This window comes from Coregonus clupeaformis, unplaced genomic scaffold, assembly GCF_020615455.1.
Source record: "Coregonus clupeaformis isolate EN_2021a unplaced genomic scaffold, ASM2061545v1 scaf1981, whole genome shotgun sequence".
In the NCBI taxonomy this organism is placed as follows: domain Eukaryota; kingdom Metazoa; phylum Chordata; class Actinopteri; order Salmoniformes; family Salmonidae; genus Coregonus; species Coregonus clupeaformis.
Genome location: NW_025535435.1, coordinates 1 through 25,999, shown reverse-complemented (window position 1 = coordinate 25,999; position 25,999 = coordinate 1). Strand labels below are relative to the sequence as shown.

General features: G+C 49.2%; 1 protein-coding gene across 1 annotated transcript; it reads right to left on the bottom strand.

The window, feature by feature from the left end:
* Positions 1 to 347: 347 nt before the first annotated feature.
* LOC123487998 (myosin-6-like) lies at positions 348 to 20,265 on the bottom strand (the record flags this gene model as incomplete). Its single annotated transcript, XM_045219017.1, has 8 exons — positions 348 to 404; positions 709 to 804; positions 8,732 to 8,827; positions 14,331 to 14,420; positions 14,507 to 14,597; positions 14,674 to 14,746; positions 19,957 to 20,029; positions 20,140 to 20,265. Coding segments are annotated over 8 exons (702 nt in total), but the record flags the coding sequence as incomplete, so codon positions are not given.
* Positions 20,266 to 25,999: the final 5,734 nt, after the last annotated feature.

Here is a 25,999-nt window from a genome sequence, read left to right as displayed (position 1 = left end):
AATAATAATTTTGTGTTCAGCCAAGCCTTTCCTTCGAAACTCACAGACATTTGCTTACAAACTCACAGACATTTGCTAATATTTTCACCCCACAAAGCTTGTCCATTTCATGCAACATCGACAACTCTACTAATTTGCTTGATTACTCCAACATGCCAATATTTAGAAGTCCGCTTTTTGGGGTATACACTCCCACCAAGAGGTATTATAGACACACAAATCAAAAGTTTCATTTCCATTTTTGTTTGTCCATTCTGTGAGATGAAAGTTGAAATTTTGAGTGCAAATGTAATGTCCATAATGCTGTAAGCGCCCATATATAACATTTACATTTACATTTACGTCATTTAGCAGACGCTCTTATCCAGAGCCTTAAAGCTATTCAAAGTTGAAACTTTTGCCATCTGCATGGGGACACAAAAGTTCATGGGAAGTCTGCAAATGATCCTTTAGGGCACTTGAAAAAGTGTCTTTACTGACATTGGAGCCGGAATCACAACTCTTGGCTCTCATCTTGTTGACCTGAGACTCAGCAATATCAGCCCTCTCCTCTGCCTCGTCCAGTTCATGCTAGATCTTGCGGAACTTACCCAAATAGGCATTGGCTTGTTCCTCCTGTGAATTTGTTTTTATATAAATGAAGTTTCTAGCAAACAAAACAATTTGAGAATTACAGATGCATCCGTGGGATGATAGAAGGTTACTTACAGCCTCCTCTGCAGTTCTCTTGTAGGATTTGACCTTCAGCTGCAGTTTGTCCACCAGGTCCTGCAGGCAGCTCAGATTTTTACGGTCTTCCTCAGTCTGCACACAAAAAGAAGGGAAACAACATTATATGTATCTTACATTTGATTCTGAGCATTAATTGTGCCCTGTCAAATTAAAGTATTTAATGTACCTGGTAGGTGAGCTCCTTGATATTCACAGACTCCTTTCACAGAATCACTGCTCCTCCTTTGCTCCATTTCCACTTCACTCTCTAGCTCTCTCACCTAGAAAGATATGATTGATGTTAATATCATGGCAGCATCAGTAATGGCCTTCTTGGCCTTTTCCTCAGCATTTCTGCACTCCTGCACAGCCTCTTCCACTTCATTCTGAAGTTGGGATGTGTCGCCCTCTAGCTTCTTCTTCTGTCTCAACAGGCTGGTGTTCTACACATATGACAAATTACTTTTAATATGACCTCTACATACCTCAGGTAGCAGATACTGTATTTAATTGTTATCTATAGAGCTCGCCAGTTTGTAGTCCTAAAAAACGGAAATGAGTTACCTCTGGTTCGTTCAGCCATTCCTATGGGCGAAATGAATGGGAAGATATTGGGGTTTGGGATAGCTGAAAATAAGGTCTGAGGTTAAGACAGGTTTAGGAGATCTTATATGTTTTGTTCCATGAGATAATATCAGTCGGTTAACCTGCCCTTTATGAATTATGAAGCCTTTATGTGCTTTATGTATTTGTTTTGATTACATAAATGCTTAATAAGTCACAAAAGGTGACGTTAGCTGATGAAGATTATCTCAGAGAACAAAACGTATAAGATCTCCTAAGCCTGTGTTTACTACAGACCTTATTTTGCCGTTTATCCAAAAACACTCCAAAAAAAACATTACTTTTCCCATAGGCTTTGGCCAACGAGCCATGACGGAGTTAGTGGCTACAAAAAGATGACTTTACTATTGTGGTCCTCTGTAGCTCAGCTGGTAGAGCACGGCGCTTGTAACGCCAAAGTAGTGGGTTCGATCCCCGGGACCACCCATACACAAAAATGTATGCACGCATGACTGTAAGTCGCTTTGGATAAAAGCGTCTGCTAAATGGCTTATTATTATTATTATTGCTCCTCTCTATTACTGTCTCACCTCTCTGGCCAAATCTGCCCTTTGTTTCACCACCTTGGCTTGAGCAGCTCTCTCAGCCTCTACCTCTTGAGTTTTGCTTGCATGGTTCACAATATTGTAATGATAGGGGGGTGACTGGGATAGGAAATGTAACATCATACCGTTTTTAGGAAAAGTTTTTGTACAACATGCAACTTACATGGGATCATCTTGAAAAGTTATCTGTACAGGTAACTTTCATCAAGGTTTTAAATGGTCTATAATTTAAGAGTTTATTTCAAAACACTATATATAAATTTTCAGAAATGTTGGTAAATTAGTTTTTATTGTTTTAAGAAATTATGAAAGCGATTGTTGTGTTTTTACATGGCATGGGGTAGTTCAATGACAGACATGTATTTGTTTAAAATCTATCACTTGATGGTTTCATTTTTTTTTTGCTAAACGCTATATATCCACCTCACTCTCAGAGAAATAAGTAGTACTGCTAGGTTTTACACAAAATGTAACAAATAACTACATTTTTAATAAAGAACTGTTTAATGAAACATTTGTGACATCAATATACTGTCAAGAGTTGCTGTAGGTAGGTGTGGTGTGGAATCAGGCGCAGGACGCAGAAATTAAGTCCAACAAAGACTTTAGTAGATCACACAAAATATAATCCAAAAACAGCCCGGAGGCGAGAAAAGCGCGCACAGGCGTAAACAAACGGGCGCACTAAACATGTGCGTAATCTTCTCCTTAAAACAAACAAGGAGGTAAGCTACAAAATAGCGCACCAAAACAGGTAGCGCAGCAACACGACAAGGAACAATTACACACAACACCTAAACTAACAACAAGGAACTAAATAGGGTGCTTAATGAGACATAACACAAAACAGGTGTGACAAACAGACAAAACCAATCAAACAAGAAACATAGAACGGTGGCAGCTAGTACTCCGGAGACGACGACCGCCGAAACCTGCCCGAACAAGGAGGAGGGGCCGCCTCGGCGAAACCGTGACAGTACCCCCCTTGACGCGCGGCTCCAGCCGTGCGCCGCCCGGCCTCGGGGACGACCAGGAGACGCGGAGCAGGGGCGCGTAGGATGACCACGATGGAATTCGGTCCAGCAGGACGGATCCAGAATGTCCCTCCTCGGCACCCAGCACCGCTCCTCCGGACCGTACCCCTCCCACTCCACAAGATATTGGAGACCCCCCATCCGGCGTCTCGAATCCAGGATGGTCCGAACAGTGTACGCCGGAGCCCCCTCGATGTCCAACGGGGGCGGAGGAGTCTCCTCTATCTCAAAATCCTGGAGTGGACCAGCTACCACCGGCCTGAGGAGAGACACATGGAACGAGGGGTTAATATTCTTGTAATCAATGGGCAGTTGTAACCTGTAACACACCTCGTTCAATCTCCTCAGGACTTTAAAAGGCCCCAACCGCCGACCCAGCTTCCGGCAGGGCAGGCGGAGGGGCAGGTTTCTGGTTGAGAGCCAGACTCGATCTCCAGGTGCGTACACTGGCCCCTCACTGCGGTGTAGGTCGGCGCTCGTCTTCTGTCGACGGATGGCTCGCTGCAGATGGACGTGTGCAGCGTTCCACGTCTCCTCCGAGCGTCGCACCCACTCATCCACAGCAGGGGCCTCGATCTGGCTCTCATGCCAAGGTGCCAGAACCGGCTGGTACCCTAACACACACTGGAAAGGGGTTAGTCTAGTGGAGGAGTGGCGGAGAGAGTTCTGTGCCATCTCGGCCCAGGGCACATATCTCGCCCACTCCTCCAGCCGGCCCTGACAATATGACCTCAGAAACCTACCCACATCCTGGTTGACTCGTTCGACCTGCCCATTACTCTCCGGGTGGTAACCCGAGGTAAGGCTCACCGAGACCCCCAACCGTTCCATAAAGGCTCTCCAGACTCTGGAGGTAAACTGGGGGCCTCGATCGGACACTATATCCTCGGGTACCCCGTAATGCCGGAAGACGTGAGTAAATAGAGCCTCAGCGGTCTGTAGGGCAGTAGGAAGACCCGGCATGGGAAGGAGATGACAGGCCTTCGAGAACCGATCCACAACGACCAGGATGGTGGTATTCCCTTGTGAGGAGGGAAGGTCGGTAACAAAATCCACCGAGAGGTGAGACCAGGGTCGTTGTGGAACGGGCAGGGGTTGTAATTTACCCCTGGGCAAGTGTCTGGGCGCCTTACACTGGGCACACACTGAGCAGGAGGAGACATAAACCCTCACATCCCTGGCTAACGTTGGCCACCAGTATTTTGTACTAAGGCAGTGCACTGTCCGGCCAATACCTGGATGTCCAGAGGAGGGTGACGTGTGAGCCCAATAAATCAGCCGATCCCGGACCTCGAGCGGGACGTCGTCCGACCCACCGGACACTGTGGAGGGCTAGGGTCGGTGCGTAATGCCCGCTCGATCTCGCATCGACCTCCCACACCACCGGTGCCACCAGACAAGACTCCGGTAGTATGGGAATGGACTCCACGCACCTCTCCTCCGTGTCATACCGCCGAGACAGGGCATCTGCTTTCCCGTTCTGGGACCCAGGGATGTAAGTGATCTTGAACACAAACCGGGCGAGAAACATAGTCCATCGAGCCTGGCGAGGATTCAGTCTCCTAGCTGCCCGAATGTATTCCAGGTTTCGGCGGGTGTGTAATTCTGTCAAGAGTTGCTGTAGGTAGGTGTGGTGTGGTGTGGAATCAGGCGCAGGACGCAGAAGTTAAGTCCAACAAAGACTTTAGTAGATCACACAAAATATAATCCAAAAACAGCCCGGAGGCTAGAAAAGCGTGCACAGGCGTAAACAAACGGGCGCACTAAACATGTGCGTAATCTTCTCCTTAAAACAAACAAGGAGGTAAGCTACAAAATAGCGCACCAAAACAGGTAGCGCAGCAACACGACAAGGAACAATTACACACAACACCTAAACTAACAACAAGGAACTAAATAGGGTGCTTAATGAGACATAACACAAAACAGGTGTGACAAACAGACAAAACCAATCAAACAAGAAACATAGAACGGTGGCAGCTAGTACTCCGGAGACGACGACCGCCGAAACCTGCCCGAACAAGGAGGAGGGGCCGCCTCGGCCGAAACCGTGACATATACAGATTACACTAACGGTCAAAAGTTTTAGAACACCTACTCATTCAAGGGTTTTTCTTTATTTTACTATTTTCTACATTGTAGAATATAGTAAAGACATCAAAACTATGAAATAACACATATGGAATCATGTAGTAACCAAAAAATCTAAATATATTTGATATTTGATATTCTTCAAATAGCCACCCTTCGCCTTGATGACAGCTTTGCACACTCTTGGCATTCTCTCAACCAGCTTCATGAGGTAGTCACCTGGAATACGTTTCAAGTAATAGATGTGCTTTCTTAAAAGTTAATTTGTGGAAATTCTTTCCTTATTAATGCGTTTGAGCCAATCAGTTGTGTTGTGACACGGTAGGGGGGGTATACAGAAAATAGCCATGTCCATATTATGGCAAGAACAGCTCAAATAAGCGAAGAGAAACGACAGTCCATCATTACTTTAAGACATGAAGGTCAGTCAATACGAAACATTTCAAGAACTTCAAACGTTTCTTCAAGTGCAGTCGCAAAAACCATCAAGCGCTATGATGAAACTCATGAGGACTGCCACAGGAATGGAAGACCCAGAGTTACCTCTGCTGCAGATGGTAAGTTCATTAGAGTTACCCGCCTCAGAAATTGCAGCCCAAATAAATCATTTTCAGAGTTCAAGTAACAGATGTTACAGGAGGGGGTCGCAGTTCCGGAGTGACCCACTAGGTGTCAACCTCCGACAACCTTAGGCACCTCCTCACTCACAGTCTGGACTAATCATTATCCTATTGGTGTCACCTGTGTCTACCTGTTAACCTGTGTATTTATACCCTCACTTCCCTGTGTTCCCTTGCTCTGTTTTCTCTGCTAGTTTCTCGATGCCAAACAGTACTAATCAGTGTCTGATCGCGAGATGTATGTACAGGTACTTGAGAAGTGTTCTCCTTGTTTCATTGTTGTTTTCAGTCATAGTTAGTATTTCGTATGTTTGCTGTCAGCCTGTTTTTGGACATTTGCTCCTCCTTTATTTTATCATGACCAGTCCGTTATTTTGTATCCTATACTTGTTTCACCATCTCTGCCTACTGCCTACTGTCTATCCTGCACCGCACCTGGGTCACACCTCACACCAACCGTTACAAACAGATACATCTTAACATCAACTGTTCACAGGAGACTGTGTGAATCAGGCCTTCATGGTCAAATTGCTGCAAAGAAACCACTACTAAAGGACACCAATAAGAAGAAGAGGCTTGCTTGGGCCAAGAAACATGAGCAAAGGACATTAGACCGGTGGAAAGTTGTCCTTTGGTCTGGAGTCCAAATTTGAGATTTTTGGTTCCAACCGCCGTGTCTTTGTGAGACGCGTGTGGGTGAACGGATGATCTCTGCATGTGTATTTCCCACCGTAAAGCATGGAGGAGGAGATGTTATGGTTTGGGGGTGCTTTGCTGGGGACACTGTCTGTGATTTATTTAGAATTCAAGGCACACTTAACCAGCATGGCTACCACAGCATTCTGCAGCACTACGCCATCCCATCTGGTTTGGGCTTAGTGGGACTATCATTTGTTTTCCAAAAGGACAATGATCCAACACACCTCCATGCTGTGTAAGGGCTATTTTACCAAGAAGGAGAGTGATGGAGTGCTGCATCAGATGACCTGGCCTCCACAATCCCCCGACCTCAACCAAATTGAGATGGTTTGGGATGAGTCAGACCGCAGAGTGAAGGAAAAGCAGCCAAAAAGTGCTCAGCATATGTAATAACTCTTTAAAGACTTTTGGAAAAGTATTCCAGGTGAAGCTGGTTAAGAGAATACCAATAGTGTGCAAAGCTTTCATCAAGGCAAATGGTGGCTATTTGAAGAATTTCAAATATAAAATATATTTTGACTTGTTTAACACTTTTTTGGTTACTACATGATTCCATATGTGTTATTTCATAGTTTTGATGTCTTCACTATTATTCTACAATGTAGAAAATAGTAAAAATAAAGAAAAACCCTTGAATGGGTATGTGTTCTAAAAGTTTTGACCGGTAGTGTATATTTTTCTATAATTATTAAACACAGTAGTATGAGATCTGTATGTAAAATATTTACATTTGACATTATAGTCATTTAGATGCTCTTATCCAGATCGACTTAGACTTCCATTCCATTCCAGCTAAACAATGGATATACAGTATAGTATAATGCTTAGCAAAAAAACAAAACATATTTTAATTCACATCTAAAATGTTTGAATTAAAAATGTGAGAACAGTAATATTTTACACACACATGAAGGTACCCGTAAGCAATCATTTCTGATGAAAAAACACAAATGTGAAAAATTGGTGGACGTAGCGTTTTGAAAATAAACTCTTCAATTGGTTTCTCTCTTTTCATTGTCAGTATCCTTTTCTAGCGTTATGATATCCATAACAATCATAACGGTGGTGGATGTGATGGATAATAATGGATCATATGTTAGCTTCAGAAGCGTGTACATTCACCACATTTATTGTGCTTGTTCTCCGATGTATTCTTTAGACTTTTACTGAAGCTATTGTTGATTTATGATGAAATGCATTTCTCATACATGGCAGTACTATTTTCAGATAGATAGATGAGAACAGTATTCATCAACAATGTGAATAGTCCTGGAGTGTTTTTGTTTCTTCTCATCCAGTGTCCAGAAAAGTGGACTGGCAGTATAGGCACATGTATATTATCTCATTTGCATATTTTGAACAATTGTAATACAAAAAAATGGTACTACATTGAAAATATATATATTTGTGTCTACATTCAACTGATAGAGGTTCATTTTGATATCTATAAAGATTTTTTATAATGACCTATTAGGGTGTGGTGCGTACTATACTATTCAGGCTACCTGTAATTATGTAATCCTAAGGTACTATGCCTTGTGCTGACATTTTTAAAACATTCCAAATTAAAACAATTGTGTTCTGATAGATTTTGATCAAGACATATTTAAGATTTGAATGTCTATTTCAGACTCTAACGTCCGTAACGGAGGTTGAAACATTGGTAACGGTCGTTTTTGCTTTCTAAAGTAAGAATGGAAATGACAATCTTTTTAAAATAATAATTTTTGTGTTCAGCCAAGCCTTTCCTTCGAAACTCACAGACATTTGCTTACAAACTCACAGACATTTGCTAATATTTTCACCCCACAAAGCTTGTCCATTTCATGCAACATCGACAACTCTACTAATTTGCTTGATTACTCCAACATGCCAATATTTAGAAGTCCGCTTTTTGGGGTATACACTCCCACCAAGAGGTATTATAGACACACAAATCAAAAGTTTCATTTCCATTTTTGTTTGTCCATTCTGTGAGATGAAAGTTGAAATTTTGAGTGCAAATGTAATGTCCATAATGCTGTAAGCGCCCATATATAACGATATGAATAGCTATTTTATGTAATGTGCCTTAAAGCTAATCAAAGTTGAAACTTTGCCATCTGCATGGGGACACAAAAGTTCATGGGAAGTCTGCAAATGATCCTTTAGGGCACTTGAAAAAAGTGTCTTTACTGGCATTGGAGCCGGAATCACAACTCTTGGCTCTCATCTTGTTGACCTGAGACTCAGCAATATCAGCCCTCTCCTCTGCCTCGTCCAGTTCATGCTAGATCTTGCGGAACTTACCCAAATAGGCATTGGCTTGTTCCTCCTGTGAATTTGTTTTTATATAAATGAAGTTTCTAGCAAACAAAACAATTTGAGAATTACAGATGCATCCGTGGGATGATAGAAGGTTACTTACAGCCTCCTCTGCAGTTCTCTTGTAGGATTTGACCTTCAGCTGCAGTTTGTCCACCAGGTCCTGCAGGCAGCTCAGATTTTTACGGTCTTCCTCAGTCTGCACACAAAAAGAAGGGAAACAACATTATATGTATCTTACATTTGATTCTGAGCATTAATTGTGCCCTGTCAAATTAAAGTATTTAATGTACCTGGTAGGTGAGCTCCTTGATATCCTGTAATTCTAATTAATATCAGGAAAGAGGTAGGTAGTTAGCTGTAGTTAGGTATTGTATTTATTATAGGTTAGTATTGTTGTTATTGTAGGTTTCCGTAGGTAATTGTAGGTTAGTATCGAAGCACGAGGCTAGCTAGCTAGCGGGTAGCTACTGGTATCGATTAGCAACGCTGGAGAGCTGTTTCCAATGTTAATGTAGTCCTAGCCATCGTTTAATTTTTGCTGCGTTATGCGTTATGAAAGGAACTAGACACGGACTTGAATTATCTGTTTAGTGTGCTAACACACTCTTGGCAGTTTGTTGTAACCAAGTATTGATGCTAAATTGTGTGTTAATGGATGCTAGTGAAGATGTCGGGAGAGGTCGTGTTTTTCTCTAGCTGGAGGTAAGCAGGAGGTAAGCTTCTCATATGGTGTTGAGTAAAGCTTAACCATGTATTAGATCGTAGGTAGGTAGTTAGCTGTAGTTAGGTATTGTATTTATTATAGGTTAGTATTGTTGTTATTGTAGGTTTCCGTAGGTAATTGTAGGTTAGTATCGAAGCACGAGGCTAGCTAGCTAGCGGGTAGCTACTGGTATCGATTAGCAACGCTGGAGAGCTGTTTCCAATGTTAATGTAGTCCTAGCCATCGTTTAATTTTTGCTGCGTTATGCGTTATGAAAGGAACTAGACACGGACTTGAATTATCTGTTTAGTGTGCTAACACACTCTTGGCAGTTTGTTGTAACCAAGTATTGATGCTAAATTGTGTGTTAATGGATGCTAGCTTGCAAGTTAGCTACGGCGTCATAGCTAGGCATCGTGGGTTGTTGTGGGTAGTTACTGTGTCTTGGCAGTGCCGGCTGTAGCACGAAGCGAGCTACCTAGCCGTTTTTCGAACAGAGTCAGAGTCAACACAATAGCCATTGTGTGCCGGGTGTAGCACGAAGCTAGCTAGCTAGCCGTTCTTCAAACAAAGTCAACACAGTGGCCATAGCTAGCTACCCAACATGACCAGCTAACTGTACGGTAGTAGCTAAATACAATATACTTGTCCTAGCTAGCCAACGTCTAATCATTGCTGCGTCATGAAAGGAACTTGACACAGACACGAATGATCTGTTTAGTGTGTTATCACACTATTGGTGGTTTGTTGTGACCAAGGGTTGGTGCTATACGGTGTGTTATTGTTATTGGATGCTAGCTTGCTAGTTAGCTTTGGTGTCATAGTTGAATAAAGTGGGTTGAGTCTATTCCTTTAAACATTGAACCGCTGTGGTTCACAACAATTCTGATTTCTAAAGGTGGAAGTTGGGAGAGTTTTTGTTCGGGTGGTTCAGTGAAACAATTTTAGTTTCTGAGGTAGAAGTTTTTGGTGAGGGGAGGCCCTGCTCTCTCCGCTCCCAGATGCTTAGCTCATTTCATTCCGATCTCCTCTGCATTTTTGTAGCCATTTGCTACAGCCTGTCAACTATGCCTCTGCCTATCCCTGTTCTCTCCTCTCTGCACAGGCTACACAAACGCACCACACCGCGTGGCTGCTGCCTCTCTAACCTGGTGGTCCCTGCACGCACCACCCACGTGGAGTTCCAGGTCGCAGGCAGCCTCTGGAACTGCCGTTCTGCTGCCAACAAAGCTGACTTCATCCCAGCCTATGCCAACCTCCAGTCCCTCGACTTCCTGGCGCTGACGGAAACATGGATCACCACTGAAAACACTGCTACTCCTACTGCTCTCTCCTCGTCTGACCATGTGTTCTCGCATACCCCGAGAGCATCTGGTCAGAGGGGTGGTGGTACAGGAATCCTCATTTCTCCCAAGTGGACATTCTCAATTTTTCCCCTAACCCATCTGTCTATCTCCTCATTTGAATTCCATGCTGTCACAGTCACTAGCCCATTTAAGCTTAATATCCTTGTCATCTATCGCCCTCCAGGTTCCCTTGGAGAGTTCATCAATGAGCTTGACGCCTTGATAAGTTCCTTCCCTGAGGATGGCTCATCCCTCACAGTTTTGGGGGATTTCAACCTCCCTATGTCCACATTTGACTCATTTCTCTCTGCCTCCTTCTTTCCACTCCTCTCCTCTTTTGACCTCACCCTCTCACCGTCCCCCCTACTCACAAGGCAGGCAATACGCTTGACCTCATCTTCACTAGATGCTGCTCCTCTACTAATCTCACTGCAACTCCCCTCCATGTCTCCGACCACTACTTTGTTTCCTTTTCTCTCTCGCTCTCCTCCCACACTACTCACTCTGCCCCTACACAGATGGTAATGCGCCGCCGCAACCTTCGCTCTCTCTCTCCCACTACTCTCTCCTCTTCCATCCTATCATCTCTTCCCTCTGCTCAATCCTTCTCCCTCCAATCTCCTGATTCTGCCTCCTCAACCCTCCTCTCCTCCCTTTCTGCATCCTTTGACTCTTTGTGTCCCCTATCCTCCCGGCCGGCTCGGTCCTCCCCTCCAGCTCCGTGGCTTGATGACTCATTGCGAGCTCACAGAACAGAGCTCCGGGCAGCGGAGCGGAAATGGAAGAAAACTAAACTCCCTGCCGACCTGGCATCTTTTCACTCCCTCCTCTCTACATTTTCTTCATCTGTTTCTGCTGCTAAAGCCACCTTCTACCACTCTAAATTCCAAGCATCTGCCTCTAACCCTAGGAAGCTCTTTGCCACATTTTCCTCCCTCCTGAATCCTCCCCCCCTCCTCTCTCTCTGTGGATGACTTCGTCAACCACTTTGAAAAAGAAGGTTGACGACATCCGATCCTCGTTTGTTAAGTCTAATGACACTGCTGGTCCTGCTCACACTGCCCTACCCTATGCTTTGACTTCTTTCTCCCCTCTCTCTCCAGATAAAATCCTGCGACTTGTGACTGCAGGCCGCCCAACAACCTGCCCGCTTGACCCCATCCCCTCCTCCCTTCTCCAGACCATCTCCGGTGACCTTCTCCCCTACCTCACCTCGCTGATCAACTCATCCTTGACCGCTGGCCATGTCCCTTCCGTCTTCAAGAGAGCGAGAGTTGCTCCCCTTCTCAAAAAAACCAACACTCGACCCCACTGATGTCAACAACTACAGACCAGTATCCCTTCTTTCTTTTCTTTCCAAAACTATTGAGCGTGCCGTCTTTAGCCAACTCTCTTGCTATCTCTCTCAGAATGACCTTCTTGATCCAAACCAATCAGGTTTCAGGATTGGTCATTCAACTGAGACTGCTCTTCTCTGTGTCACGGAGACTCTCCGCACTGCTAAAGCTAACTCTCTCTCCTCTGCTCTTGTCCTTCTAGACCTGTCTGCTGCCTTTGATACTGTGAACCATCAGATCCTCCTCTCCACCCTCTCCGAGCTGGGCATTTCCGGCGCGGCTCACTCCTGGATTGCGTCCTACCTGACCGGTCGCTCCTACCAAGTGGCGTGGCGAGAAGCTGTCTCCGCACCACGTGCTCTCACCACTGGTGTCCCCCAGGGCTCAGTTCTAGGCCCTCTCCTTTTCTCCCCTATACACCAAGTCACTTGGCTCTGTCATATCCTCACATGGCCTTTCATATCATTGCTACGCTGACGATACACAACTAATCTTCTCCTTTCCCCCTTCTGATAACCAGGTGGCGAATCGCATCTCTGCATGTCTGGCAGACATATCAGTATGGATGACGGATCACCACCTCAAGCTGAACCCTGGCAAGACGGAGATGCTCTTCCTCCCGGGGAAGGACTGCCCGTTCCATGATCTCGCCATCACGGTTGACAACTCCGCTGTGTCCTCCTCCCAGAGTGCGAAGAGCCTAGGCGTGACCCTGGACAACACCCTGTCGTTCTCCGCCAACATCAAGGCGGTGACCCGATCCTGCAGGTTCATGCTCTACAACATTCGGAGAGTACGACCCTGCCTTACACAGGAAGCGGCACAGGTCCTAATCCAGGCACTTGTCATCTCCCGTCTGGACTACTGCAACTCGCTGTTGGCTGGCCTCCCTGCCTGTGCCATTAAACCCCTACAACTCATCCAGAATGCCGCAGCCCGTCTGGTGTTCAACCTTCCCAAGTTCTCTCACGTCACCCCCCCTCCTCCGCACACTCCACTGGCTTCCAGTTGAAGCTCGCATCCGCTACAAGACCATGGTGCTTGCCTATGGAGCAGTGAGGGGAACGGCACCTCCGTACCTTCAGGCTCTGATCAGTCCCTACACCCAAACGAGGGCATTGCGTTCATCCACCTCTGGCCTGCTGGCTCCCTTCCTCTGCGGAAGCATAGTTCCCGCTCAGCCCAGGCAAAACTGTTCGCTGCTCTGGCACCCCAATGGTGGAACAAGCTCCCTCACGACGCCAGGACAGCGGAGTCACTCACCACCTTCCGGAGACATTTGAAACCCCACCTCTTTAAGGAATACCTGGGATAGGATAAAGTAATCCTTCTAAACCCCCCCAAATTGTAAAGTGGTTATCCCACTGGCTATAGGGTGAACGCACCAATTTGTGAGTCGCTCTGGCTAAGAGCGTCTGCTAAATGACGTTAATGTGCCCTTGAGCAAGGCACTTAACCCTAATTGCTCCTGTAAGTCGCTCTGGATAAGAGCGTCTGCTAAATGACTAAAATGTAAATGTAAAATATTCACAGACTCCTTTCACAGAATCACTGCTCCTCCTTTGCTCCATTTCCACTTCACTCTCTAGCTCTCTCACCTAGAAAGATATGATTGATGTTAATATCATGGCAGCATCAGTAATGGCCTTCTTGGCCTTTTCCTCAGCATTTCTGCACTCCTGCACAGCCTCCTCCACTTCATTCTGAAGTTGGGATGTGTCGCCCTCTAGCTTCTTCTTCTGTCTCAACAGGCTGGTGTTCTACACATGTGACAAATTACTTTTAATATGACCTCTACATACCTCAGGTAGCAGATACTGTATTTAATTGTTATCTATAGAGCTCGCCAGTTTGTAGTCCTAAAAAACAGAAATGAGTTACCTCTGGTTCGTTCAGCCATTCCTATGGGCGAAATGAATGGGAAGATATTGGGGTTTGGGATAGCTGAAAATAAGGTCTGAGGTTAAGACAGGTTTAGGAGATCTTATATGTTTTGTTCCATGAGATAATATCAGTCGGTTAACCTGCCCTTTATGAATTATGAAGCCTTTATGTGCTTTATGTATTTGTTTTGATTACATAAATGCTTAATAAGTCACAAAAGGTGACGTTAGCTGATGAAGATTATCTCAGAGAACAAAACGTATAAGATCTCCTAAGCCTGTGTTTACTACAGACCTTATTTTGCCGTTTATCCAAAAACACTCAAAAAAAAACATTACTTTTCCCATAGGCTTTGGCCAACGAGCCATGACGGAGTTAGTGCCTACAAAAATATGACATTACTATTGCTCCTCTCTATTACTGTCTCACCTCTCTGGCCAAATCTGCCCTTTGTTTCACCACCTTGGCTTGAGCAGCTCTCTCAGCCTCTACCTCTTCCTCCAACTCCTCAATGCGGGCCTGAAATTGAGGGATTTCAGATTTCCTGGTAAGAACACAACAGTTGCAACAGAAATATTCCCTTTTCAACAATGCTATTGAAATACCTGCAGCTCCTTCAGTTTTTTCTGAAGCTGGGCACCCAAGACCTGCTCATCCTCAATCTTGCTGTTGAGTTTGCTCATCTCAAAGTCCTTGCTGATGAGTAAAGGACACATTTTAGCGCTTTCTGTAAAATAATTATTCATTCGATTTTTGTGGGTTGTGATCTTACTTCTTCATTCTCTCCTCCAGCTGCTGCTTGTCATTCTCCAGGTCCATTAGACTCTCCTGGGTCAACTTCAAGTCTCCCTCCAGCTTTTGTCACGGTTTCGGCCGAGGCTGCCTCTCTCCCTTGTTCGGGCAGGCTTCGGCGTTCGTCGTCTCCGGAATTCTAGCTGCCACCGATTGATGTTTCATGTTCGTTTGCTTTTGTCTGTTTGTTTCTACACCTGTTTCTGTTTTGTAGTAATTAGTGTCCTATAAGTTTCTCGTTGTGTTTGTCTTGTGTTGTGTGTGATTGTTACCGTCAGTCTGTGTATTGCTCGGTTGAGCGTTATTTTTCTCCACTGTTTGCTGGAGCGTTCGTTGCACTTGTGTGTGCACTTATTTTCATCCTGACGCACCTGTTTGTGCGCATTGTCTTTTCGCCTTCGTGCGTATTTTGCTGTCAGGCTTATTTCGTCCTGTTGCCTGTGTTTAGGCAGGAATACAGCTTTTGGAATTCAGTCTGCTTCCTGCGTTTGATTCCTACACCACACCTACAACACGACCTGACAGAATCACACACCTTACAGTATGGAATCAGCAGGAGCCGAAGCAGCACATTCAAGACTGGAAACCCAGGTTCGGGAACAGCAAGAGCAGCTCCTGCAGATGGGGGCCGCCCTGCAGGAGGTGATGACCACCCTCCGAGGCTGGGGTCCGCCTCCACCGCCAGCCGCCCTGCCAGCACCATCGGCCAGCCCACCCAGTCCAGCGCCGGAACCTCGCGGAGTCCGACTATCTCTCCCGAGGTCCTACGACGGGACCGCAGCTGGGTGTCAGGGGATTCCTGCTCCAGGTAGAGCTGTACCTGGCCACAGTACATCCGGCACCTTCAGGGCATGAGAGCGTGTCCGCCTGATCTCCTGCCTGGCCGGTAAAGCGTTGGAGTGGGCCAACGCGGAGTGGAGGAAGATCGACGCCACGACTATTACATACACCGAGTTCTCCCGCCGCTTTAGGCGGTGTTCGACCATCCCCGGAGGGAAGCGGCGGGGGAGCGTCTGGTCTTCCTCAGGCAGGGGAGGAGGAGTGCCCAGGAATTCGCACTCGAATTCCGTACTCTAGCGGCAGATGCAGGGTGGAATGAGCGGGCCCTCATCGATCTATACCGATGTAGCCTCAGAGAGGACGTCCGTCGGGAGCTGACCTGTAGGGACACCAGTCTCACTTTCGACCAGCTGGTCGACATGTCAATCAGGTTAGATAACCTATTGGCTACCCGCGGACGTCCTGAGGGGGGTCCGTCCATTCCATCCTCCAGCGCATCCGAGCCGTGTCCTATGGAGCTCGGGGCGCTGGCGCTAGAGATAGGAGGAGTCGGCAGACTAGGGGGTCCATCCACTGCACCAACTGTGGTCGGGGAGGACACACCGCGGCTAGGTGCTGGGGATGGCCTCCTAGGGGAGATGACGACAGGTCCCGCACTGGGGATTCCTTCCAGGTGAGTAGGCGCCCCACTCACCCAGAGCTCTCTGTTGCCCATTTCTGTATGCCTGTATGTTTTCCACAGGTAGCACCTCATGCCCAGCATAAGGCGCTGGTAGATTCAGGCGCAGCTGGGAATTTTATTGATAAAAAGTTTTGTTTAGCGTTAGGGATTCCCCTCATTCCTGTTGATGTTCCTTTTCCCGTTCACGCCCTAGATAGTCGTCCGTTGGGTACGGGCTTGATCAGGAGGTCACGGCGCCACTTAGGATGTGTGCGCAGGGGGATCATCAGGAGATGATTCAGCTGTTCCTGATTGACTCTCCTGCGTATCCGGTGGTGCTGGGCATGCCCTGGTTGAGTACCCATAACCCAGTGATTTCGTGGCAGGAGAGGGCTCTGATGGAGTGGTCTGCTCAGTGTGTGGGTAGATGTTTGGGCGTTTCCGTAGGGGCTACCTCGGTGGAGAGTCCAAACCAGGTGCCCGCATTGCACATTCCACCTGAGTATGGGGATTTGGCTATCGCGTTTAGTAAGGCGAGGGCGACGCGGTTGCCACCCCATAGGCAGGGGGATTGTGCGATAAACCTTCAGGCAGGAGCTGCGCTCCCACGGAGTCATGTGTATCCTCTGTCTCAGGAGGAGAAGAAAGCTATGGAGATTTACATAGACGAATCGCTGAGACAAGGATACATACGGCCGTCCACTTCCCCGCGTCCTCGAGTTTTTTTTTCGTGAAGAAGAAGGATGGTGGTTTGCGTCCGTGCATCGATTACTGTGGTCTCAATCAGATTACGGTGAAGTATAGTTATCCACTCCCGCTGATTGCGACCATGACTGAGTCGTTGCATGGGGCGCGTTTCTTCACGAAATTAGATCTCAGGAGCGCGTACAACGTGCGCATCAAGAAGGATGATGAATGGAAAACAGCCTTTAGTACCACCTCGGGCCATTACGAGTATCTAGTCATGCCATACGGGTTGATGAATGCTCCGTCGGTTTTCCAATCATTTGTGGATGAGATCTTCAGGGACATGCAGGGACAGGGAGTCGTTGTGTACATAGATGACATTCTCGTGTACTCACCTACCCGTGTCGAGCATGTGGCCCTGGTGCGCAGAGTGTTGCGGAGGCTGGTGGAGCACGACCTGTATGTGAAGGCAGAGAAGTGTCTGTTTTTCCAGGAGTCTATCTCCTTTTTGGGGTATCAGTTGTCCGCGTCAGGGGTGAAGATGGAGGTAGACCGAAGGTCGGCGTAGCGTAATTGGCAAACACCAACCACTGTGAAAGAGGTGCAGCAGTTTTTGGGGTTTGCGAATTACTACCGGAGGTTTATCCGGGGTTTTGGGCAAGTGGCAGCTCCCATCACGTCTCTCTTGAAGGGGGTCCGGTGCGTCTGCAGTGGTCAGTCGAGGCGGACAGGGCGTTTGGGAGGCTGAAGGACCTGTTTACCTCGGCTCCGGTGCTGGCGCATCCGGATCCCTCTTTACCATTTCAGGTAGAGGTGGACGCGTCTGAGGCCGGTATTGGCGCCCGTGCTTTCACAACGGTCAGGCGCGCCACCTAAACTCCGCCCCTGTGCCTTCTATTCCAAGAAGCTCAGCCCGGCGGAGCGAAATTATGACATAGGGGACAGGGAGCTGTTAGCTGTGGTACAGGCCCTTAAGGTGTGGAGGCACTGGCTTGAGGGGCTCAACACCCTTTCCTCATTTTGACGGACCACCGTAACCTGGAGTACATCCGGGCAGCGAGGAGGCTGAACCCTCGGCAGGCTAGATGGAGTATGTTTTTGACCCGTTTCTCTTTTAAGATCACCTACATCCCTGGGTCACAAAACGGGAAGGCAGATGCGCTGTCTCGGCTGTATGACGGGGAGGAGAGGTTCGTGGAGCCCACTCCCATACTGCCGGAGTCGTGTCTAGTGGCACCGGTGGTGTGGGAGCTCGATTCTGAGCTCGAGCGGGCATTACGCACCGACCCTAGTCCACCACAATGCCCGGAGGGTCGGAAGTATGTTCCGCTCGAGTGTCGGGATCGATTGATCTATTGGGCTCACACGTCACCCTCCTCTGGACACCCGGGTATCGGCCGGACAGTGCACTGTCTTAGTGCCAAATATTGGTGGCCCACGTTGGCCAGGGATGTGAGGGTTTATGTTTCCTCCTGCTCGGTGTGCGCCCAGTGTAAGGCGCCTAGACATCTGCCTAGGGGTAAGTTACTGCCCCTGCCCGTTCCACAACGACCATGGTCCCACCTCTCGGTGGATTTTATAACTGACCTTCCCCTCTCTCAAGGGAATACTACCATCCTGGTCGTTGTGGACCGGTTCTCTAAGGCCTGTCGTTTGCTCCCCATGCCGGGTCTTCCTACTGCCCTGCAGACCGCCGAAGCTATATTCACCCATGTGTTCCGGCACTACGGGGTGCCCGAGGACATTGTGGCTGACCGAGGTCCCCAATTCACCTCCAGAGTCTGGAGAGCTTTCATGGAGCGGTTGGGGGTCTCGGTGAGCCTCACCTCGGGTTACCACCCGGAGAGTAATGGGCAGGTGGAACGCGTTAACCAGGATGTGGGTAGGTTTCTCAGAACGTACTGCCGGGATCGGCCGGAGGAGTGGGCGAGATATGTGCCCTGGGCCGAGATGGCACAGAACTCTCTCCGCCACTCCTCCACCCAACTAACCCCTTTTCAGTGTGTTTTGGGGTACCAGCCGGTTCTGGCACCATGGCATGAGAGCCAGATCGAGGCCCCCGCTGTGGATGAGTGGGTGCGGCGCTCGGAGGAGACGTGGGACGCTGCACACGTCCATCTGCAGCGTGCCATACGTCGACAGAAGACGAGCGCCGACCTACACCGCAGTGAGGGGCCAGTGTACGCACCTGGAGATCGAGTCTGGCTCTCTGCCAGAAACCTGCCCCTCCGCCTGCCCTGTCGGAAGCTGGGTCGGCGGTTTGTAGAGGCCATTTAAAGTCCTGAGAAGGTTGAACGAGGTATGTTATAGATTACAGTTACCAGTTGAGTATAAGTGTATTAACCCCTCGTTCCATGTGTCCCCTTCTCAGGCCGGTGGTAGCAGGCCCACTCCAAGAACATGAGATCTTGGAGACCCCCGGCCCCGTTGGACATCGAGGGGGTACCGGCGTACACCGTGAGATCCATCTTGGATTCTAGACGTCGGAGAGGGGGTCTTCAGTATCTAGTGGAGTGGGAGGGTACGGTCCGGAGGAGCGGTGCTGGGTGCCGAGGAGAGACATCTTGGACCCGTCGCTCTGACGGAATTCCATCGGGGGTATCCGACGCGCCCCTGCGCCGCGGCCTCCGGGTCGTCCCCAAGGCCGGGAGTCGGCGCGCGTCTGGAGCCGCGCGTCAAGGGGGGTACTGTCACGGTTTCGGCCGAGGCTGCCTCTCTCCCTTGTTCGGGCAGGCTTCGGCGTTCGTCGTCTCCGAATTCTAGCTGCCACCGATTGATGTTTCATGTTCGTTTGCTTTTGTCTGTTTGTTTCTACACCTGTTTCTGTTTTGTAGTAATTAGTGTCCTATAAGTTTCTCGTTGTGTTTGTCTTGTGTTGTGTGTGATTGTTACCGTCAGTCTGTGTATTGCTCGGTTGAGCGTTATTTTTCTCCACTGTTTGCTGGAGCGTTCGTTGCACTTGTGTGTGCACTTATTTCATCCTGACGCACCTGTTTGTGCGCATTGTCTTTTCGCCTTCGTGCGTATTTTGCTGTCAGGCTTATTTCGTCCTGTTGCCTGTGTTTAGGCAGGAATACAGCTTTTTGGAATTCAGTCTGCTTCCTGCGTTTGATTCCTACACCACACCTACAACACGACCTGACAGCTTTCTCTTGGCTCTCTCAAGGCCCATTCTCACCTTCTTCTCTTGCTCCAGAGACCCTTCAAGCTGATAAAATATGTATAAAACAATATTCGGAGTAACCAATTTACTGTAGCCTATTTTTAGGATATAACACATTTTGTTGTAATTTTTATGAATTCCTATTTGATACTCACATCATCAACTTGCTGTTCCAGTTTGGCTTTGGCCTTGGTCAGCGTGTTGACTTTGTCCTCCTCACTCTGCAGGTCATCCAGCGTTTGCTGATGAGCCTCCTGCAGAGCCTTCTTCTCCTTGGTCAGCTGGCAATGATATGTGCTGGATTGTGCTCTTGATCCTCACATCTCTCTTCAGCATCACCAATAGTGTCTTCTTGCTGTCAATGTGTCAATATATTGTAAGTATATACAATTCTCCAAAGTTCCGAAGTTTGTTTGGTGGAAAAATATTTGGACACTACAAATGATCGAAAAATGCTCCACTGATTGTATGTATCTATGTCACAAGAATTTCTATCTCAATGTTCAAACTGAACTATTTTATAACTCCATCTGTATCCTAGAGGTTGTAAGGCTCTAGTTATGAAAACAGACAGAATCCCAGCATACAATGATCAGTTCTTTATTCAGAGAGCGCTCTGCCCCCAAAGTGCAGAGCAAGTCCTTTTATTCACACACACAAATTCTTATCATAGGCTACTCCCTGCTTAGTGTCACGGTTTCGGCCGAGGCTGCCTCTCTTCCTTGTTCGGGCAGGCTTCGGCGTTCGTTGTCTCCGGAATACTAGTTGCCACCGTTGCATGTTTCTATGTTCGTTTGCTTTTGTCTGTTTGTTGTGACACCTGTTCTCGTTTAGTGTAATTAGTGTCCTATAAGTTTCTCGTTGTGTTTGTCTAGTGTTGTGTGTGATTGATTTATTTATGTCGTGTGTTGTGCTTGTATAATTACTTATTCGCTCGGTAGAGCTTTACTCCACTGTGTTGGAGCGTTTTACACACATGGTTAGTGCGCCTTTTGTTTTGTCACCTTCGTGCGTAGTTTCGCCTTCGGGCAAGTTTGTTCGATTTTTCCTTGTTGGAAATTGCACTAAAGTCTTTTGGACTATACTTCGGTGTCCTGCGCTTGATTCCACCACTACACCCACCTACAGCATTCCTGACAGAATCACACACCATCAAGAGTGGAATCAGCAGGAGCCGCAGCAGCCCAGGCGACGCTGGAGGACAAGGTCCGTGAACAGAGTGACCAGATCCTGCAGATGGTCTCCGCACTGCAGGAGGTGATCACCACCATCCGAGGCTGGGGGACTCCTCCACCGCCATCCTCTCTGCCAGCACCATCGGCAAGTCGAGGGCCTACGATGGGACCGTGGCCGGGTGTCAGGGATTCCTTCTCCAGGTGGAGCTGTACCTGGCCACCGTGCACCCGGCGCCCTCGGGACATGAGAGCGTGTCCGCCCTGATCTCCTGCCTTTCCGGGAAGGCGTTGGAATGGGCCAACGCAGAGTGGAGGAGGATCGACGCGGACACCATCACCTACGACGAGTTCTCCCGCCGCTTCAAGGCGGTGTTTGACTCATCCCCGGAGGGGAAAGCGGCGGGGGAGCGTCTGGTCTTCCTCCGGCAGGGGAGGAGGAGTGCCCAGGAGTTCGCCCTAGAATTCCGTACTCTAGCGGCGGATGCAGGGTGGAATGAGCGGGCTCTCATCGATCACTACAGATGTAGTCTACGCGAGACGTCCGTCGGGAGCTGGCCTGTAGGGACACCAGCCTCTCGTTCGACCAGTTGGTCGACATGTCCATCAGGCTTGATAACCTGCTAGCTACCCGCGGGACGTTCCGAGGGGGTCCGTCCATTTCACCCTCCAGCGCCTCCGAGCCGTGCCCCATGGAGCTCGGGGGCGCTGGCGCTAGAGAGAGGAGGGGTCGAGCTTCGAGGGGGTCCATCTCCTGCACCAACTGTGGTCGGGGAGGACACACCGCGGCTAGGTGCTGGGGATGGCCTCCTAGGGGAGAGGACGACAGGTCCCGCACTGGGGAGTCCTTCCAGGTGAGTAGGCGCCCCACTCACCCAGAGCTCTCTGTTGCACATTTCTGTATACCTGTGCGTTTTCCACAGGTAGCACCTCATTCCCAGCATAAGGCGCTGGTAGATTCAGGCGCGGCTGGGAATTTTGTTGATAAGAAGTTTTGTTTAGCCTTAGGGATTCCCCTTCTCCCTGTTGATGTCCCTTTCCCCGTTCATGCCCTAGATAGCCGTCCGTTGGGTGCGGGCTTGATCAGGGAGGTCACTGCGCCACTTAGGATGTGTGCGCAGGGGGGTCATCAGGAGATGATTCAGCGTATCCGGTGGTGCTGGGCATGCCCTGGTTGAGTACCCATAACCCATCTATATCGTGGCAGGAGAGGGCTCTGATGGAGTGGTCTGCCCAGTGTGTGGGTCGATGTTTGGGCGTTTCCGTAGGGGCTACCTCGGTGGAGAGTCCAAACCAGGTGCCCGCATTGCACGTTCCCCCTGAGTATGGGGATTTGGCTATTGCGTTTAGTAAGTCGAGGGCGACGCAGTTGCCGCCCCATAGGCAGGGAGATTGTGCGATAGACCTCCAGGCAGGAGCTGCGCTCCCACGGAGCCATGTGTATCCTCTGTCTCAGGAGGAGAAGAAAGCTATGGAGACTTACATAGACGAATCTCTGAGACAAGGATACATACGGCCTTCCCACTTCCCCTGCGTCCTCGAGTTTATTTTTTGTGAAGAAAAAGGATGGTGGTTTACGCCCGTGCATCGATTACCGTGGTCTCAATCAGATCACGGTGAAGTACAGTTATCCACTCCCGCTGATTGCGACCATGACTGAGTCATTGCATGGGGCGCGTTTCTTCACTAAATTAGATCTCAGGAGCGCGTACAACTTGGTGCGCATCAGGGAGGGCGATGAATGGAAGACAGCCTTTAGTACCACCTCGGGCCATTACGAGTATCTTGTCATGCCATACGGGTTGATGAACGCTCCGTCAGTTTTCCAATCATTCGTGGATGAGATCTTCAGGGACATGCAGGGGCAGGGGGTGGTTGTGTACATAGATGACATTCTCGTGTACTCGCCTACCCGAGTCGAGCATGTGGCCCTGGTGCGCAGAGTGTTGCGGAGGCTGGTGGAGCACGACCTGTATGTTAAGGCAGAGAAGTGTCTGTTTTTCCAGGAGTCGGTCTCCTTTTTGGGGTATCAGTTGTCTGCGTCAGGGGTGAAGATGGAGGTAGACCGGGTGTCAGCCCGTGCGTAATTGGCAAACACCAACCACTGTGAAGGAGGTGCAGCAGTTTTTGGGGTTTGCGAATTACTACCGGAGGTTTATCCGGGGGTTTTGGACAGGTGGCAGCTCCCATCACGTCTCTTTTGAAGGGGGGTCCGGTGCGTCTGCAGTGGTCTGCTGAGGCGGACAGGGCGTTTGGGAGGCTGAAGGACCTGTTTACCTCGGCCCCGGTGCTGGCGCATCCGGATCCCTCTTTGCCATTTCAGGTAGAGGTGGACGCGTCAGAGGCCGGTATAGGAGCCGTGCTTTCACAACGGTCAGGCGCGCCACCTAAACTCCGCCCCTGTGCTTTTTATTCCAAGAAGCTCAGTCCGGCGGAGCGAAACTATGACGTAGGGGACAGGGAGCTGTTAGCCGTGGTACAGGCCCTAAAGGTGTGGAGGCACTGGCTTGAGGGGGCTCAACACCCTTTCCTCATTTTGACGGACCACCGTAACCTGGAGTACATCCGGGCAGCGAGGAGGCTGAACCCTCGCCAGGCAAGATGGAATATGTTTTTGACCCGGTTTACATTTAAGATCACGTACATCCCTGGGTCACAGAACGGTAAGGCAGATGCACTGTCTCGGTGGTATGACACGGAGGAGAGGTCCGTGGAGCCCACTCCCATACTGCCGGAGTCGTGTCTGGTGGCACCGGTAGTGTGGGAGGTCGATGCTGAGCTTGAGCGGGCGTTACGCACCGACCCTAGTCCACCGCAATGCCCGGAGGGTCGGAAGTACGTTCCGCTCGAGGTTCGGGATCGATTGATCTATTGGGCTCACACGTCACCCTCCTCTGGACACCCTGGTATCGGCCGGACAGTGCACTGTCTTAGTGCCAAGTACTGGTGGCCCACGTTGGCAAGGGATGTGAGGGTTTATGTTTCCTCCTGCTCGGTGTGCGCCCAGTGTAAGGCGCCTAGACATCTGCCTAGGGGTAAGTTACTACCCCTGCCCGTTCCACAACGACCATGGTCTCACCTCTCGGTGGATTTCCTTACTGACCTTCCTCCTTCACAGGGGAATACCACTATACTGGTCGTTGTGGACCGGTTTTCTAAGGCCTGTCGTTTGCTCCCCATGCCGGGCCTTCCTACTGCCCTGCAAACTGCCGAAGCACTATTCACCCATGTGTTCCGGCACTACGGGGTACCCGAGGATATTGTGTCTGATCGAGGTCCCCAATTTACCTCCAGGGTCTGGAGAGCCTTTATGGAGCGGTTGGGGGTCTCGGTGAGCCTCACCTCGGGTTACCACCCGGAGAGTAATGGGCAGGTGGAACGCGTGAACCAGGATGTGGGTAGGTTTCTTAGAACATACTGCCAGGACCGGCCGGAGGAGTGGGCAAGGTCGTTCCCTGGGCCGAGATGGCCCAGAATTCCCTACGCCATTCCTCCACTAACCTAACCCCTTTCCAATGTGTGTTAGGTTACCAGCCGGTTCTGGCACCTTGGCAGCAGAGCCAGATCGAGGCTCCTGCGGTGGATGAGTGGGCGCGGCGCTCGGAGGAGACATGGAACGCTGCACACGTCCACCTGCAGCGGGCCCTCCGTCGTCATAAGGCGAGCGCCGATCTCCACCGCAGTGAGGGACCGTGTACGCACCTGGTGATCGAGTCTGGCTCTCTACCAGAAACCTGCCCCTCCGCCTGCCCTGTCGGAAACTGGGTCGGCGGTTTGTAGGGCCATTTAAAGTCCTGAGAAGGTTGAACGAGGTGTGTTACAAATTACAACTACCTGTTGAATATAAAAGTATTAACCCCTCGTTCCATGTGTCTCTTCTCAGGCCGGTGGTAGCTGGCCCACTCCAAGAAAGTGAGATCAGGGAGACTCCTCCGCCCCCATTGGACATCGAGGGGGCACCGGCGTACTCCGTGAGGTCCATCTTGGATTCGAGACGTCGGATGGGGGTCTCCAATATCTAGTGGAGTGGGAGGGTACGGTCCGGAGGAACGGTGCTGGGTGCCGAGGAGACATTTTGGACCCGTCTCTCTGGACGGAATTCCATCGTGGGCACCCGACGTCACCCTGCTCCGCGTCCTCCTGGTCGTCCCCGAGGCCGGAGTCGGCGCACGTCTGAGCCGCGGTCAAGGGGGGTACTGTCACGGTTTCGGCCGAGGCTGCCTCTCTTCCTTGTTCGGGCAGGCTTCGGCGTTCGTTGTCTCCGGAATACTAGCTGCCACCGTTGCATGTTTCTATGTTCGTTTGCTTTTTGTCTGTTTGTTGTGACACCTGTTCTCGTTTAGTGTAATTAGTGTCCTATAAGTTTCTCGTTGTGTTTGTCTAGTGTTGTGTGTGATTGATTTATTTCTGTCGTGTGTTGTGCTTGTATAATTACTTATTCGCTCGGTTGAGCTTTACTCCACTGTGTTGGAGCGTTTTACGCACATGGTTAGTGCGCCTTTTGTTTTGTCGCCTTCGTGCGTAGTTTCGCCTTCGGGCAAGTTTGTTCGATTTTTCCTTGTTGGAAATTGCACTAAAGTCTTTTGGACTATACTTCGGTGTCCTGCGCTTGATTCCACCACTACACCCACCTACAGCATTCCTGACACTTAGACAGGCTGTATTTTTCCATTAGGCCTCTACATGGTTATATCGTCTACAAGTCTCTCGCTTCCCCTCCCTAGGTGGGGACATCTGGTTTCCCATCCGACCCCTGCATGTATAGCTGCAAAAGACCACAATGTCCTATTTCTAAGTCTAACTAAGCTACACACATCATCAGATTATAGTCTTATGATTCTAA